The sequence below is a fragment of the Megalobrama amblycephala genome, linkage group LG2 (genome assembly GCF_018812025.1).
Source record: "Megalobrama amblycephala isolate DHTTF-2021 linkage group LG2, ASM1881202v1, whole genome shotgun sequence".
NCBI classification, from domain to species: domain Eukaryota; kingdom Metazoa; phylum Chordata; class Actinopteri; order Cypriniformes; family Xenocyprididae; genus Megalobrama; species Megalobrama amblycephala.
Window position 1 is genome coordinate 56,432,931 of NC_063045.1, and position 19,122 is coordinate 56,452,052.

At 36.8% G+C, this 19,122-nt stretch overlaps 1 protein-coding gene across 5 annotated transcripts in view; it reads right to left on the reverse strand.

The window, feature by feature from the left end:
- ssbp2b (single stranded DNA binding protein 2b) overlaps window positions 1–19,122 on the reverse strand; it is a 91,620-nt gene that overhangs the window by 27,456 nt on the left and 45,042 nt on the right. For all 5 annotated transcript variants that reach the window (XM_048181087.1, XM_048181085.1, XM_048181086.1 and 2 more), the window contains one exon: window positions 3,518–3,607. In XM_048181087.1, the coding sequence (XP_048037044.1) occupies window positions 3,518–3,607 (90 nt within the window). The remainder of the gene's footprint in view (window positions 1–3,517; window positions 3,608–19,122) is intronic.

The following is a 19,122-nucleotide window of genomic DNA, read 5'->3' on the forward strand; positions in this document are numbered from 1 at the left end:
CTGCTAGTCTGAACCTCATCAGAATTGCTACAGCACTTCACCAACACATGGCCAACATACTTTAAAGGGGTCCTTGATTATGATTTCACTTTTTGAACTTTAGTTAGTGTGTAATGTTGCTGTTTGAGCATAAACAACATCTGCAAAGTTACCACGCTCAAAGTTCAATGCAAAGGGAGATATTTTCTTTTACGGAAATTGCTTTTTAAGGACTACAACAAACGACTGGTAGGGACTACAGCGAGCTTCTTCCCCGGCTGGTGACATCACAAACCCCAAAATTTACATAACCCTGTCCCCGGGAACATGCAACAAAGGGGTGAGGCCATGTTGGGCTGCTTTAGAGAAGAGGAAGAGTTGTTGTAGTAGAGTGTTGTTGCCATGCCGTCATTTTACGCCGGACTGCTTCACAAACGAGGGTCAATTCAACGAGGGATTTGCACAAAAGATTAACATGACGGCACATGCTAGTCGATGAGTTGAATCAACTCCACAGCAACTACATAAATTTATCATCTAACCATTCAGAAACGTCCAGTTTCATTCTAAAAGTTGTAACTTCTTCCTGAGTCTCTCCATCAGTGTCGACACGATTTGAACAATGTAAGGCTGAACACCGTTACTGACAATCCTCATTTTGGCTGCGTGAGATTCTCCAGCTTTGTTGTTGTTGAGCAACCGAAGCATGAGCTGTTAAAGCTCCGCCCTCTTCTGGAAAATGGGCTGGGAGCAGCAGCTCATTTGCATTTAAAGGGACACACACAAAAATGGCGTGTTTTTGTTCACACCCCAATAGGGGCAAATTTGACAAGCTATAATAAATGATCTGTGGGGTATTTTGAGCTGAAACTTCAGACACATTCTGGGGACACCAGAGACTTACATTACATCTTGTAAAAGGGGCATTATAGGTCCCCCTTAAAATGGTTAGTTCATTATTTAAAGTATGGTATATAGTTTAAAGTAGTTTAAAAAAGAAATGAGGATTCTGTCATCATTTACTCAACCTTATGTCGTTCCATGCTTGTTTTCTTTCTTCCGTCGAAATTTTTTGGAGCTTGACAGACACCATTACGGAAAAGAGAAAAGAGATGCTCTGCAATAGATCTTCATTTGTGTTCCACAGAAGAAAGAAAGTCAAATGACGTAAATGAGAAAATTTCCATTTTTTGGGTGAACTACTCCTTTACTATACAAAATACACGACATTCGTGCGAATGTGCACACGGAGCAAAATCAAATGTTGATAACCAAGACAGACTGTTCAAGTCAAACACCACAGGAGGCAGATGAGCCTTTGTTGAGCCACTTAAGAAAGATGATTTGATCTTCTTAGCTTATCGTTCTATTAGACGAGCACCATTAGTGATCTGCGGGGGATTCCTGTGCCCCCCGCCATAGGCTTCGAGATCTGCTTCAGTCAGTCAGTCTGTTGGAATCCTGTCGCTCTTAATCAAACCAATTACAACACACTGGGTGTCAAATACCGCATCTCTTTAGGATGGGGAGTTACGCACAAAGACGGCTGATTTATGAGCGCTCTTTAAGCTGACAGGGCTGATTTAAGAATTCCTCGTCTAAAGCAATATCTCATGTCAACACAGGTGTTGAGTTACACAAACTGTGGCGGTAAACACAGACTCAAGAAGAAGTTTCTGTTTTCCTTCCCGTGCATCTGGGTCAAAGCGTTACATCACATCTGCCCATCTTTCCATCAAACAGGTGATTCAAGGCCATAAACAGCCACTCCTGATTCTCACAGGTCAAAGGTTATGGTTTTGCAGGAGCAAACGACTCACCTAAATGTGAACAGCAGAAAAGCACATGTCAGTTTTTTCATAGATCAGCACACCAGGGCACACTTATTTTCTCTGAAGCGGACTTCACAATCGTACCGCGTCCGTAAGGATGAACAGAAGAACGTTTGTTCAGAATGAACCATTCAGCCTTCAAGAACTAAGCCACAGGTGTGTGTTTTTTTGTTGTGCGGAAAGGCTCATTGAGACAGAATTAATAGGATTCAAAGACACATTCGTCCTAAAATCCAGGAAAGATGTGGACAAGGAATGTGAGTGTGTACACGCTCAGTCACTCTGAATCTGTCCAATCTGACTAGCATGCAAACTAGCAGACAAAAAGAAAACAGGTTCAAGCTCATATAGAGCTTGTTTATGACTGTGTGAGCTTTAGGAAAGCTCATATAATGTTCAAATGGGTAGTTGAAACTGTTGGCATGAAGTTTTGATATTCTCTACAGACTACAGTTATATTCAGAAATGCCATACTACCCACACTAAAATTATGAATGTGCATGAAGTATGCAACACCTCAAGGAATACTAGGAATACTACACGAGTGCAATGCACTCAACTTGACCATCCATAGCAAACAATATACATAACTGCACAATTATTATTTGTTGAGTGTCACCATTGTTGTGTTTTGTATGTTGAGCATTGATGTGCTTCATTAGGTGATGGAAGAAAAAAAACCTTTGTTGCAAGATGATGTCACACCTTTCAAAGATAAATCTCAGCAGCTGCTTTACTATTGTGAAATATCCATCTACAAACAATTATGAATTTGAAATAAATTATTGGTAAATCTTTATGTTGAAATAACGCTAATAATAGTCTGACTAACTAAAAATCAGCCAATTAGCTTGTCTTTGTTTTAACAAATGTTTTTATTTTTCACACTTCTGACTTGGCTAGAACAGAAATTTGAATATGAATATACAAAGTTGAAGATCATGGTTAAAGACAACTTTATATTGTGAATTCACAGTAAAAACAAGAGCAGTAAATTACTGTGATGTCAGCATCATTTTGCTGTTGATTAACAGTAATTTGTAAAATAATACTCTTTCATACTCTTTCACACTCTTTCATTTCATGCATTTTTTTTTTTTTTTTTTTTTTACAGTGTATTGATTTCTTGATTTTAATTAAATCTCAATAATGATTCTTAAATCCCAAGAATGTATCTTTTAGTCTATGCTGTTTTCAGTTGATGCATGAACAAACTTCCCTAAGCATTATTTGTAGTGCCTCCCACCCAATAAATCAAAATGAGCTTTGTGCTTTGATACTTTTGATATGAAACAAAGTCTCAGATTTCAAATTCTGTCAATTGTATAAAGAAAGTTTTTGGCGCTCTTTAATGTGGTGTTACAGATCGCTGTAGCGCCTCTATTCAAGTGCACGGGAACCGATCATTTCTTCCTCTTTACTACTAATTATAGCATGAAATAAAAATGAAATCATGTCTCATTAAATTGCTCAATTAGTGTTTCAACCGTGGAAAGACGTCAATAAAACAGCTTGTAAACAATGCCATGTAACATTACATTTATCTCAGAAAAACCATTAAATGTCCATATCTCAACAGCAAGAAAAATTAACTCTAGAGAGGAGCATTTTGCTAAATATACTTTCAGTATATTGCAGTTAAGTCTGCTGGGATCATAGCTCTCCATGGCTATGCAGCATATGCTTGTATGTGTATGTGTGTGTACCTGAAAGAAGCCCGGAGGAACGGGGCCGACTGGCATACCCTCTCCTGGGGGCATGTTTCCAAGGACAGGACTCGGAGCTGCCGCTGCACTCTGCAATCACAAATACACACACAATTTCAGTTAAACAGCACATCCAATACACACCTACAGCTAGCAGCACTTACTCAAACACTGCACCGTGATGGTCATTCACCACTCAAGGACAAACACACACACCCATAAACAAACACTCCCTGGAAGCCAAAATCTACATCTCTTAGACAGACACATGGATACTGTCAACAGCTGCTAACCACCAGAAGAACTGGCTTTCTGTCTGAAAACACATTCAGCTGCCTCCGTAAAATAAAAGCAAGCAGGCAGGGATGGTAGAGGTCAGATGGCAGACCAAAAAGACATGAAATGAGACAGGATTACTCCGTCTGAGGATGCAGAGAGCCGCAGGCGGTCCCGGACCCCATGCGGGGAGCTAATGAGGAAGCCGTTTAGGTTCCTGTGCTAGACTGTGTAAACCACACACTCAACGCTAGAACAGAACAGGCAGAGGTGGATGGATGATGGGTCGTCCATGTTGACCGTACGTCTCCCTCTGGTGATGTCGAAACTCAAAGATTGGCTCCCAATTCATTCCTCCCTTTTGCGAATAAATACAATAAATAAATGTTATTTTTACATTTGATTATTATTATTTAAAAAATATCATTGATAAAATATGTGATCTAATATATATATATATATATATATATATATATATATATATATATATATATATATATATATATATATATATATATATATTTATATTAATATTTTTATTATTTTAAATATTATTTAATATATATCTAATTAATAAATATATATATAATATATATTTAATTAATAATTAATTAATATTTAATTATATTTATATTATTGTAATGTATTTAAATATATTTCTATGTATATTTAATTAATTGTGGTTAATTTTAATTTATATTTTAAACATATAGTGTTATCATGTTGACAGATATAGATATAATCCATATTAATGGAATTAATAATAAATATAGAAATAAATAATATAATTATTAATTAAATACAATAATAATAGTAAGCATTATTTATATATTATTATACAAATATTTTGTATTTATTTTAGTGCTGTCAAAGGATTAATCGCATCTAAAATAAAGGTTTGTGTTTACATAATATTTGCACAGTATATATTTAACAAAAATATATTTTAATTTTGTTAAATATATACGTGTGTGTATTTATATATACATAATAAATATACACAGTACACACATATATTATGTAAACACAAACTTTTATTTTGGATACACAGTACACATTTACTCAAAACTTATAAATAAATATGCTAAATGTGATAAACATGTCTGTTAAAACACCCTCATCTACACTGAACAAAATTATAAACGCTTTTAAAAACACTTTTGTTTTTGCCCCCATTTTTCATGAGCTGAACTCAAAGATCTAAGACTTTTTCTATGTACACAAAAGGCCTATTTCTCTCAAATATTGTTCACAAATCTGTCTAAATCTGTGTTAGTGAGCACTTCTCCTTTGCCGAGATAATCCATCCACCTCACAGGTGTGGCATGTCAAGATACTGATTAGACAGCATGATTATTGCACAGGTGTGGCTTAGGCTGACCACAATAAAAGGCCACTCTAAAATGTGCAGTTTTACTGTATTGGGGGGTCCGGGGGGGGGGGGGGGGTCGGGTCGGAAAATCAGTCAGTATCTGGTGTGACCACCATTTGCCTCACGCAGTGCAACACATCTCCTTCGCATAGAGTTGATCAGGTTTTTGATTGTGGCCTGTGGAACGTTGGTCCACTCCTCTTTAACACTCTGAGGTCTGAAAACGCGCCGGCGCGTTTTGCAGGTTTTTTTTCACATTGCAGCAAAACAGACTTAAAATACTCTGTCATTTTTTGTCATAGAGACATAAGTAATATATCAATTGAAACTATAGAATATCTTCTTTTATTTGTATACACTCAGAGTAAAAACAAAATGTTGTGCTTTTTTAACATGCAGTTAGTTCCTGTTTTCTTTTCTTCTGTAGATGAATTTTAGATGAGTTTTTGTTTCTGTAGCGCCCTCCGGCTGCAGTATGAATTGGAAACTCCATTCATGGAATAGCCTCTTCTTCTTTTAGATGAATTTGTGGACTAAAAATGCACAGAGAGCGCCCTCTGACTTCAAGTATGAATTGAAAACACCAGCGCTCATAGTAATGACAATGAATATTAAATAAATATAACTCCTCTGTATAGAAAATTGACATAAGCATTTGAGAATCCTATATTTCTCCAAATGTGCATGCTTTTAAACTAAAAGCCTATATTCAGACTCTTTGCATCACAGAAATACATTATATTTTAAAGTATAATATAAAACCATTACTTTATATTGTAATAATATTTTTCTGTATGTTTCATATAGCATGATGAGCTTGAGACATCACAGAAGGTTTTTTTCACAGCCTACCTGACTGAAATGCCTCATTAATATGCAAGTCATTTCAGCTCATTACTATGCAATTCTTTTGTCTTCTCAGGTGAGAATGGCCCATTATTCAGTGGTGATTCACGCCTCCACGCATACTGTGTTTCTTGGCAAAAAGTGTCTTACAAAAACTAAATCAATATATTGTTTTATATGAAGGAGTAGGCAGCATAATTTTTACATAATTTTGAAGAAAAAAACTCTAGTCTACAATCTCCAATACCCTAAAGTATAGTAAACACAGATTTACTATACTTTTTTTGGCCTTATTTCAGTGACTTAAGTTTTCTGTTTTTTCAATAACCACGCATAAATGTTATTCCTTCAAAAACACAAACATGTACATACATGTTCCTCACATATTATTGTAGCCTAGTTTGTGCTGAATACAGTGTAATGACACTTTTTCCATTAATATGTTTATGAACAACTGAAAAAAGCACAAATGTCAGGGCATGTCAAAACTTCTCCAGGCCCCAAATCAGCCTCAGATTCCAGAGGGTTAAAGGCTGTGCTAAGTTGCTGGATATTGGTAGGAACTGGAACACGCTGTCGTATACGCCGATCCAGAGCATCCCAAACATGCTCAATGGGTGACATGTCCGGTGAGTATGCTGGCCATGCAAGAATTGGGATGTTTTCAGCTTCCACGAATTGTGTACAGATCCTTGCAACATGGGGCTGTGCTTTATCATACTGCGACATGAGGTGATGGTCGTGGATGAATGGCACCACAATGGGCCTCAGGATCTCGTCACGGTATCTCTGTGCATTCAAAATGACATCAATAAAATGCACCTGTGTTCGTTGTCATACACCTGCCCATACCATAACCCCACTGCCACCATGGGCCACTCGATCCACAACATTGACATCAGCAAACCGCTCACCCACACGATACCATACACGCTGTCTGCCATCTGCCACTCCGAACTGCAGTCAGGGTGAGACTCCGATGAGGACGACAAGCTTCTGACAGTTTGTGCAGAAATTCTTTGGTTATGCAAACCGATTGTTGCAGCAGCTGTCTGGGTGGCTGGTCTCAGACGATCTAGGAGGTGAAGATGCTGGATGTGGAGGTCCTGGGCTGGTGTGGTTAAACGTGGTCTGCGGTTGTGAGGCCGGTTGGATGTACTGCCAAATTTTCTAAAACATCTTTGGAGACGGCTTATGGTAGATAAATGAACATTCAATTCACGGGCAACAGCTCTGGTGGACATTCCTGCAGTCAGCATGCCAATTGCACGCTCCCTCAAAACTTGCGACATCTGTGGCATTGTGCTGTGTGATAAAACTGCACATTTTAGAGTGGCCTTTTATTGTGGCCAGACTAAGGCACACCTGTGCAATAATCATGCTGTCTAATCAGCATCTTGATATGCCACACCTGTGTGGTGGATGGATTATCTCGGCAAAGGAGAAGTGCTCACTAACACAGATTTAGACAGATTTGTGAACAATATTTGAGAGAAATAGGCCTTTTGTGTACATAGAAAAATTCTTAGATCTTTGAGTCCAACTCATGAAAAATGGGGGCAAAAACAAAAGTGTTGCGTTTATAATTTTGTTCAGTGTATATAACACAGTGATGATCAGCTGTATTTTACTAAATATTTTGCTACAAAACAGAATATCTATTTTTTTTAACAAGTTCATCACAACACAATGTGACAGGAAAAGTTTTGTCACGCTACATTGCTTCTCATTGGAAAAAATTGTTGTTGGAAAAGCTGCATTGTTTTGAAAACACTCAAGCTGCAGTCACACTACTGAAAAATGAAGTAAAGTTAGTTGCGTCGCTGCTTTTAGTTATAGTTTACACTGTACACGATCACTCTGTGTGTTAAGTAATGTCGAAAATCTTTGTTTTGACATCTGACAACAGCCGTTAAGTGACAAACTGACTGGGATTGAATGTTTTATCTAGCACAAGGAGGCTTGTAAGTGCCACAGCTCCGGGCAGGATTGGCACACTGGCACAGCGACAGAGCCAAGACGGGCTGTGCCGCAATGACTTGAGATTGTGTGCGCGGAGCATTACTGACATGCAGTCGGAGAGAAAGAGAGAGACACACACTTAGACACAACAGTCTGATTACCCCTGGCACACAGGGAAATGAGCAGGGGAAATGCACTCACATCCGCCCAGTAATAATAAAGAAGTTGCTGGCAAATTGAAGGTGGAGATATATATACGACTCGGAAGGAGTGTTTTCTAATGCTATATGGCTATACAATGAAAATAGCTACAGCACTTTCAACAACAGTTCAACAAGACGTAATAAAAATCACAAACGTCCGTGCAGTTTTATCGATGCTGAAGCCATCTTTTGTCACAGCACACTCGTGGTAAATAAGATCCCGCTGCGAGGGGCTGAATATTGTGTTTTCCCGCAGTAACGCTGAAGTCTCATCTCCTGATAGTAGCGGCACAATAATGAGCCTAATGCCCTCCGTGCTGAGCAAGCACTCTATCAAAACCACCAACAAAGATAAACTAACGTCCCTCGGCTCTTCACGGGTCCACAGTCAGTCATAAAAACCTCGCCGCCGAGGGCACGGCAATAAAATCTGGCCTCTGATTAGAGTAACTTTCATTTAGCGTGCATCCCATTCAGGGGAAACTAAAATGGCACTAATGTAATAAGAAAAGATGTCTGACTGTCTTAAAATCTAAGTGATAAAAGCGTTAACAGTGACCCGCTGAAGCTAATACGTTTAAGTGTTTGGCTGAGGTGAATTTGTGGGGGGTGTATTTGATAATTTTGAATACAGAATACTGTGTAAGAGATATGCCAAACATGACTTGAAAGTCAGTTAGATATAGAGATTCATTGACTCTCTCTTGCACAATTAAAGGCATAGTTAACCCAAAAATATACTTGTATGAACTTCAGTTTAGCAGGATGTTCTAGATAGGGCGGACAATGTCAACATGATAACGCTACGTATTCAAAATATGAATTGTAATTAATTAAATATACATAAATATATATGTAAATACATTACAATAATAAATTATAGATAGTAATATTTTTAATATGTACATTTATATATATATAAATATATAATTAAAATAAGTTATACATAATAGAATTATTTATATAAAAAATATAATATATATATATAATTTAAATAATAAAAAAATTATTAATTCAATTTTACTATATATATATATATATATATATATATATATATATATATATATATATATATATAATTAAGTAATTAAAATAAATAATATACAATATATAATTAAACTTAACTATACTTACTGTATATATATATATATATACACATGTAAGATTTACATTTCCAAAAATTGTGGTTAAACTATTCCTTAAGATATAGTGTTAACATCATATTTACCTTCTAAAACCATTCCAATCTTTGCGAACAAAAACACAGTAAAGCAAACAATCGATGTAAACAATAATAAACAAGCACTCATGATCTAGTGTGGTGGAAATAATACATGCCCCACCTATTGTAAACCTACCACCTTTTGGCTAAGGCATTTGTATTATGAATTATTCAGTGGTTACTTTTCAGGGACTTTGGTTACCGTTTGGCTCGGTGGCACCTTGGGTTTAATTCGTCATCCTGTAAGTTCTGGTTGTTTCTTAAGCCTTCTGTCGAGTGTAATGGGCCTGTAAGCTTTACATTCCTGCGACAGAGAGCTTGAAGTGCCGAGTGTAATAACGGCATTCTTGGAATTGTGAGGGAACTGATAAAACGCACATCCTGCTGGGAGTTTATTTAAGAGAAGACGGAAAAGGATTAAAATGGCGTAGCTTGACGCATATTTGCCACGGTGGGTATAGCAAAAAAGCTATTTAAGCAAAGGTTTAGCTTTAAAACCTGTCAACAGCAGCACATATCTCATTTGTAAATGCAGTTTTGCAGCATGGTTATGAGAATATTAAAGCAAAATAAGTACCGCAATCATTTGAGCTTCCCTCTATATGACAGACCCTTGCCATCAATTGGCAGGTCCGTCCTCATGTGTCCAGTCGGCGAATGTTAATTAAAGGACTTCTGACAATTAACAACTCAACAGCATGCCGCGGGAGTCCCTCCACCTGTGCAGGCCCACTTGATTCCTGGTGGATACGGAGCGTGTTCCCGATTAGCACTGATTAATGAAATCAATTACCTGCGACAGGGAGTGAGATTGAGTGACTGGAGAGCGCTGGCCTGCTAACGGACTGTCCACTCTCCTATCCGTGTGGTCATCAATAACAGGGACCTGTGGGCACTTATTTTCACTGATTGGAGACCAGTTGGTCATCAAAACTTGGGTACAAGGTGCACGGCATATGCATACAATTGACCCAAAAGCTTTGCAAAGCTTAGTTTTGCAATCACTAGATTCTAATTTCAACAAAACTACATTTCCAGCATAAGAATAATGATAAAACACATAAAGTGTTTTGTGTAAACTGTACTAGTGTCTGCAAAGCAAAATAACATAAATGTTAAATCTACAGCAACTGTCAGAGTGCCGCGCTTCAAGCAAATCCAGCCAACAAATCTGGATATAAAGTAATTAATTAAGAACACTTTCCCTCTCATTACAGCTCCCATTTAGTAGTTTGGGAACATTGGACGCAGCCTGCCATGAACATCCATCTGTTGCTGCATAAAACGGCAAACCACAATATATTAGCAACTGAACCTCTTGTAGAATTGACTAACATGAAGGACGAACAGAAATACCCCCCATGGTGCACCTGAGGTCCGGTCAGGACATTTGGAGATTTGGCAATCCAGTTGGCAGTCCTCAAATCAAGTCTCTTAAATGGATAGTATACAGTCTGGGTCACCAGCATGGGGTCCAGGGACGGGATGAAGGGGCTAATAGTTACCCCACTGCACCTCCCTAGGAGACTAATCCACTACAGGGAATGGTAATGAGGATCCTAATCTGGCGTTGCAATGCTCTATGGGTGGACAAACATTTGGACCAAAAATTTCTCCTGGGAAGCCGACAATGCAGCTCATCTGAAGTCTGTTCCGTCATTGTTTTGGCAGAAGCGCTCAGCGCACATTTGTCATCGCTCTGCGATGCCTTTCATTGACGATTAACGGCTCAGATCGGAATAAAGACTGGGAGATCTCCTTCTGCTGTTCTGTGTTGACATTGTTTCGGCTCTGTGATTAATTAAACTGCATGTGTAAAATTCACCTGAGCTCATATTACACATACGAGAGAGAAACAAAAGGAAAAAAATCTTTAGTACTAGTGTGAGTAACATACTCTAACATTCACAACACAAAGGACATCGACATATGCAGGGCTCAACAATGTCACTTGCCTTATTTGTTTTTATCACCATGGTTTTTATTTACTAATTAAACTAAGGTCTAATCCTGGCTTAGGCTACGCCCTGTCTGTGAAACCGGGCCTATATGTTTAAAATTAGCCTTGAATACATAAATATTATTTAAAATAATAATTTCATATTCATACTTTTTTTGCATAAGGGCCAGTGAAAATGTTGGCAAGGCAAGTAAAAATCTGCGGAAAAAACCCTTACTGTTAAACCCCTGATACCATCCACGTTTACATAATCACACACATACTGTATTCATCAGCTTTAGTGGGGGTGTTGTTAATCATTTATCTGAAGAGGTCAGCCATTCATAACAGAGATCATTAAATGGTACGGTAGCAAAAACAGCCTGTATATTTCTAAGAGTAAAAGAGAAGGTGGAACGTTATCATATAATACCGAAACTTGCTAAAAACGCTACAAAATGAAATAAATATGTAGTAAGATATGTCCCCTGCACAGAATATTCAGGTGCAGTAAATGCCACCCAGCGTTTCATTGCATATCAACAGTAAGCAAGTTGTTATCAACTATCCAACCACAACAGGGAAACTTTTAGGAGACCGACAACAAGAGTTCAATGTCTGGGCTAAATATACACACTTCCTGTACTGGAGACACACATATGCTGCCATTGATAAACAGCTACACTGAACTGCTGAAGTCTAACATTTGTAATGTAACCTAATATTTTTTTCCCATTTTACAGACGAAAACATTAGAGGTGTTTGCTCGTGCAAAACACACCAGCACAATGCTAAGGTGTTTTAATGGTTTTTGTTATGTTGCTAAATGGTTGCTTGGGTGTTCCAGACCTTAGATATGACGTGTGTCCAGCCTGTAGACTTTGTCCAGTTCATCGTAATAGTAATAGTGATGCTTGCTTGAAATTGATTGCTACTGATTGTAGCTGATGCAAGAAGACAGAATATAACTAGATTGAAAAATGTGAAAACAAACTCTGATGTGCGCTTGACAAAGCCATATGAAAGTTTGAAAGTTTTATTAGCTTTAAATTTAGTTAAGTGGAAAGAAAGAAAGAAAGAAAGAAAGAAAGACATTGCTAGCATGAATTAGCATGTTTTAAGACATTGCTAGCATGAATTAACATGTTTTGCTAGCATGTTTTATAGAGGGTATGCATCGACGTCACTTTCCCACCGGAACACGCTCCCTCAGCTGGACTGAGTGGCAAAAGAACCTGCTGCGTGACTGGATTTAATGGGGAAACTGCGAAAACGCAAGTAAAACTAACAAATTACACTAGAGGTTGGGCTCGAAAGTGTTTCTTACAACTTGTCAAATAAACCTAATTCATGGATATTGACATGCAGCCAGGAGTCGTGTTTCCTGACATTTATATGTGCCTGATTTGACGCTGGGGAAAAACATAAAGCAAATCTGCCTGTGAATATTTTATATAACTACAATATAGGTAGGTTTAAATCCGTGTAATCACTTATATCAATGTTATATATATCATCATATTGTCCAGCCCTAAAACATATCTAGTTTTATAGTATAGTTTTTGTCAGTGTTTATTTTAAAATGCACAATTATGCAGAATATAAGTTGGAAAATATTTAATTGATGAGTTGTCAACACAATGTATAACAATACAATATATACGGTATGATTTTACCTCAAAATCCAACAATTTGACACAAAATGATAACTGCAAATCCATGTTTCTCTGCCTGGAGTCGAGTTGTTTCTGTGAATTACAGTGATCCATTTGCTTCTTTTTTTCTGTAGCTTTCGGCAGTTTTTAAATATATACCTCAAAGCTATTTGTACAGTCAATCACAAAACTCTTTCCCGTTTTGGATGTGTTTTGTGTGTTTTTCGCGGCATTCACGCTGAAAACCTCACCTCAATGCTGCAACTCAGTCGTTTGCCACTCAGTGGGCGTGACCGCAGTCGTAACGGTCGACGGTGACGTCACGTGCATACCCTCTATAAGGTTTGCTAGCATGAATTAGCATGTTGGTAGCATGTTTTAACACGTTGCTAACATTAATCATGTTGCTAACATTTTTTCATACATTGTTAGCATTAATTAACATGTTGCTAACATTTTTTCATACATTGTTAGCATTAATTAACATGTTGCTAACATGTCTTAGCACATTGCTAGCATGTTTTAGCACACTGATAGCATGTTTGAGCATGTTACTGACATGAATTTGCATGTCACTAACATGATTTAACATGTTGCTAGCATGTTTTAGCATTCTGATAGCATTTTTTATGTTGTCCTAGTATAGTCATTAGGCTTTGCTAGTGATTGCTTAAATACTCTTTAAGTCTTATTGAACAAAAGTTTTCACCCCCTCAATGAAAGTCTATGACTTTTCGTAGATTCAATCGGCTGTGTAACGAAAATCGTAAGTTGGATCAGTTATAGCACACCGAGTCAGAACAGACTGAAGGTCTGAGCCGAGTTTGGTGTTTGTTGCATGAAAGCACTAGGATATACGGTTTAAAATTTAGTCTCAGAAGAAGAAGCAGCTTAAATAGTAGATCAGTTAATTATGTACTTCACTGAAAACATACCACTACCTATAAAAATGCATAATTAAAAGCATAATTTCAAAAAGCCAAGGCAGTAGTATCAAAACATTGTAACGTGGCTTCCCAACAAAACGGAATAAATGAATAACCAAACCTCTTACGTAAGCATATTTTCTATTGACAGAGTGCTAATGTGTGTCCATCAGACGGTATGTCAGACATGGGAATCGGTGATGTCATGGAGTTTCAGGGAAGTGAAGGCTAAGATAGAGCCGCATACTCAACGGCACAAGCCCAAGCTGCTAACAATCACATCAGGTCCTCATTTCAAAGCCCAGATGGAAAAAAAAAAGGTTGCCTAGGAAACGGCTCCAGTGCACTGCACCTCCCTGGAGGTCCACCAACGCTAGATGAGGAATGAGATCCAAGCGCTGGAATAAACCACACTGTGTCAAAACTCCTCCATCTGACTACAGCAATTACACCAAAGTATTACAGTATTGTCTGCCAGGCTGAATGTACATGTTAACATGTCACACGCATGACCACAACAAAGCCGTCATGTGGTTTCTGACAACCCAAACCGCTTGTAGTGGCTTTTATCACAATCACTTTGTGGTCGGTAGGAGATTGGTTGATCTCTGACAATGAGCATAGGAAATAAAAATCACAAATTAGATGTCTTTAACAAACAAGGTGGAGAGCAAATTGAGACGTGTATGCTTTGCAGATGTTTTTCTTGAGGATAAAAAGCTCCTGTAGAGCTTCAATAGATGTCTCAATAATACCTCATTCTGTGCTCAGATTTTCCCCAATATCTCAATATGAACTCAAATAAGGTTTCTCCTGAGAAAAAAACTTCAAAAATTTAACAAGCATTGTGGGTTTCATATTGTGTTCGCTAGGTGTTGGTAAAAGAAGAGAACTTTGAGAACTTTGTGGTTGGTAGGAGGTTGGTAAAGGGTGAGCTCTAAGATCGCATTATTATTATATTACGTGGTTCAAGTGACCGACTTCAGATTTGTTTCCTCCCATGTGGCACAGATCTATGAAAGCTTGTTTCTGCCACTGATTAAAAAAAATAAAAAAAGGTAATTGTGACTTTTTATCTCACAATTACGACTATTTTTTCTTGCAATTGCGAGTTTACATCTCACAATTCTGACTCACAAGTCTAAGAAAAAAGTCAGAATTGTGACTTTATATCATGCAATTCTGACTTTATAACTCGCAATTGCGACTTTATTACTCACAACTGTAACTTTATATCACGCAATTCTGACTTTATAACTCGCAATTCTGACTTTATAATTTCCAATTCTGACTTTATAATTTGCAATTGCGACATTATATCATGCAATTCTGACTTTATTACTCACAACTGCAACTTTATATCACGCAATTCTGACTTTATATTACACAATTCTGACTTTATAACTCTCAATTCTGACTATAACTCGCAATTCTGACTTTATAACTCTCAATTCTGACTATAACTCGCAATTCTGACTTTATAACTCTCAATTCTGACTATAACTCGCAATTCTGACTTTATAACTTGCAACTGCAACTTTACATCACGCAATTCTGACTATTACTCACAACTGCGACTTTATATCACGTAATTCTGACTTTTTAACTTTATAACTCACAATTGTGACTTAAATGCAATTCTGACTTTATATCACGCAATTCTGACTTTATATAATGGAATTCTGACTTTATATCACGCAATTCTGACTTTATATAATGCAATTCTGACTTTATATCACGCAATTCTGACTTTATATCACGCAATTCTGACTTTATATTACACAATTCTGACTTTATATCACGCAATTATGACTTTATAACTCGCAATTCTGACTATAACTCGCAATTCTGACTTTATAACTTGCATTTGTCTTTATATCATGCAATTCTGACTTTATAACTCGCAATTCTTACTTTATAACTTGCAATTGCAACTTTATATCACGCAATTCTGACTATTACTCACAACTGCAACTTTATATCACGTAATTCTAACTTTTTAACTTTATAACTCACAATTGTGACTTAAATGCAATTCTGACTTTATATCACGCAATTCTGACTTTATATCATGCAATTCTGACTTTATTACTCACAACTGCAACTTTATATCACGCAATTCTGACTTTATTACTCACAACTGCAACTTTATATCACGCAATTCTGACTTTATATTACACAATTCTGACTTTATAACTCTCAATTCTGACTATAACTCGCAATTCTGACTTTATAACTCTCAATTCTGACTATAACTCGCAATTCTGACTTTATAACTCTCAATTCTGACTATAACTCGCAATTCTGACTTTATAACTTGCAACTGCAACTTTATATCACGCAATTCTGACTATTACTCACAACTGCGACTTTATATCACGTAATTCTGACTTTTTAACTTTATAACTCACAATTGTGACTTAAATGCAATTCTGACTTTATATCACGCAATTCTGACTTTATATAATGGAATTCTGACTTTATATAATGGAATTCTGACTTTATATCACGCAATTCTGACTTTATATTACACAATTCTGACTTTATATCACGCAATTATGACTTTATAACTCGCAATTCTGACTATAACTCGCAATTCTGACTTTATAACTTGCATTTGTCTTTATATCATGCAATTCTGACTTTATAACTCGCAATTCTTACTTTATAACTTGCAACTGCAACTTTATATCACGCAATTCTGACTATTACTCACAACTGCAACTTTATATCACGTAATTCTAACTTTTTAACTTTATAACTCACAATTGTGACTTAAATGCAATTCTGACTTTATATCACGCAATTCTGACTTTATATCATGCAATTCTGACTTTTTAACTTTATAACTCACAATTGTGACTTAAATGCAATTCTGACTTTATATCACGCAATTCTGACTTTATATAATGCAATTCTGACTTTATAACTTGCAAATGCAACTTTATATCACGCAATTCTGACTATTACTCACAACTGTGACTTTATATCACGCAATTCTGACTTTATTTCATGCAATTCTGACTTTTTAACTTTATAACTCACAATTGTGACAAATGCAATTCTGACTTTATATCACGCAATTCTGACTTTATATAATGCAATTCTGACTTTTTAACTTTATAACTCGCAATTGCGACTATAATGCAATTCTAACTTTAGAACTCACGTTTCTGACTTTGTAACTCGCAATTCTGACTTTATATCATGCAATTCTGACTTTATATCACGCAATTATGACTTTATAACTCGCAATTCTGACTATAACTCGCAATTCTGACTTTATAACATGCATTTGTCTTTATATCATGCAATTCTGACTTTATAACTCGCAATTCTGACTTTATAACTTGCAACTGCAACTTTATATCACGCAATTCTGACTATTACTCACAACTGCGACTTTATATCACGTAATTCTGACTTTTTAACTTTATAACTCACAATTGTGACTTAAATGCAATTCTGACTTTATATCACGCAATTCTGACTTTATATAATGCAATTCTGACTTTTTAACTCGCAATTCTGACTTTATAACTTGCAAATGCAACTTTATATCACGCAATTCTGACTATTACTCACAACTGTGACTTTATATCACGCAATTCTGACTTTATATCATGCAATTCTGACTTTTTAACTTTATAACTCGCAATTGCGACTAAAATGCAATTCTAACTTTAGAACTCACGTTTCTGACTTTTTAACTCGCAATTGTGAGAAAAAAGTCAGAATTGTGAGATAAAAAGTCACAATTATCTTAAATAAGCTTTCCATACAGATCAGATGTGACCCATAAATATGTAAACAGGAAAAAAGCACATGGATTCCGATATTCAGTGGAAATAAATCTGATATGTATACGTGATTTTGCGTCTGCCATGTATGTGGACAAATCGGATATTCCCCTATCAATGTGAGTCATACCTCACTGAAAAAGCGATGGTGGTGAATGACGTCAACTCGAACACGAACCACAGTGATTAAAGCAGCGATCATTGCTACATTCGCACAGGCTGCAACAAGGGCCCTCCTCTTTTTTTCTCCACCTTAAGAGACCAATGTTTTGCTGAACTTTAAAGATGGTGCAGAAAGCAAAAGCTTTTATTATCATTTCGTCTGCGTACATTGCAAACCGCGCCGCTTTTACTTCCTTTTCGGCTTAAGCTTTTCCAGGTCAGTACGTCTACCTTGGGTGGTTTCGCCAAGTGTATAGTGTATATGCAGATATCGGATATGGGTCACTTTTAAAAGAAGATGTAAGCTGGTCGTCATAAAAATTGGATATAGTCAACAAATAACAAATCGGAATTGTAAATGCAGCCTAAGAGTCAACGAAGGAAAGAATCACAGATAAGATCTCTTTAATATCTCAATTGTTTCTCCTAGTCAAGATAAAGAGCAAATTCTCTCATACATCTAATTTTTTCAAGGGAAAAGTTGTTAGTAATTCTTTAGAGATGTCTCAGTAATATTTCATTCTGTATTCAGGTTTTCCACAATATCTCAACATGAACTCAAACATTTCTCATCAGATTTTTCCAAGACCAAATAATCTGGGCTATGCACTCCACATTCATTTTATAGCTTTATACATTTAAGATTCGGTCATGTTTACTATTGTACAGCGAATTTCCACAGTCATTTCAGAAGGAATCTACGCGATTGAGAATTTGCGTGAGGGCAAAAGATTTCCTAACGCAGATTTCACAACGGACTAACATTGGTCATGCAGATTCTTGACAAACAGAAGGTGACTTCTGTGTGAACTGTGCTGCAAACATCAGTACACTATAGACAATTGACCTTTTTTGGCCAATGAAATTTCAAATTTCATCAATCATCAATCTGCACTTTAACTATACATCAACAATTGTAAATTTTAAGAGAAACATCTGAGATAAATGTTACTTTTAAGGGTGTGACTGAAGGGTGTGACCTCGGGCACCGACTACAACAGAGGCCATGTGGGGTGACAGCAGGGTGGTTTCTTTGGGTGGGGTCGTATTGGGTTCAACTGAAAATGATACACGCCCCTCCCAAATGATTAAACTCACATTGACCTCAGTGAACTGAAACCAACCTGAAGGATAACTCTCAAGATGAGAGTTATCCAGTCCTGCAGATACCTTATAAACCTGGTTCCCCACACTTTTCTCCAGTTCATCTCTTGTGTTGTTAGTCAGCAAACAGGCCCGTCC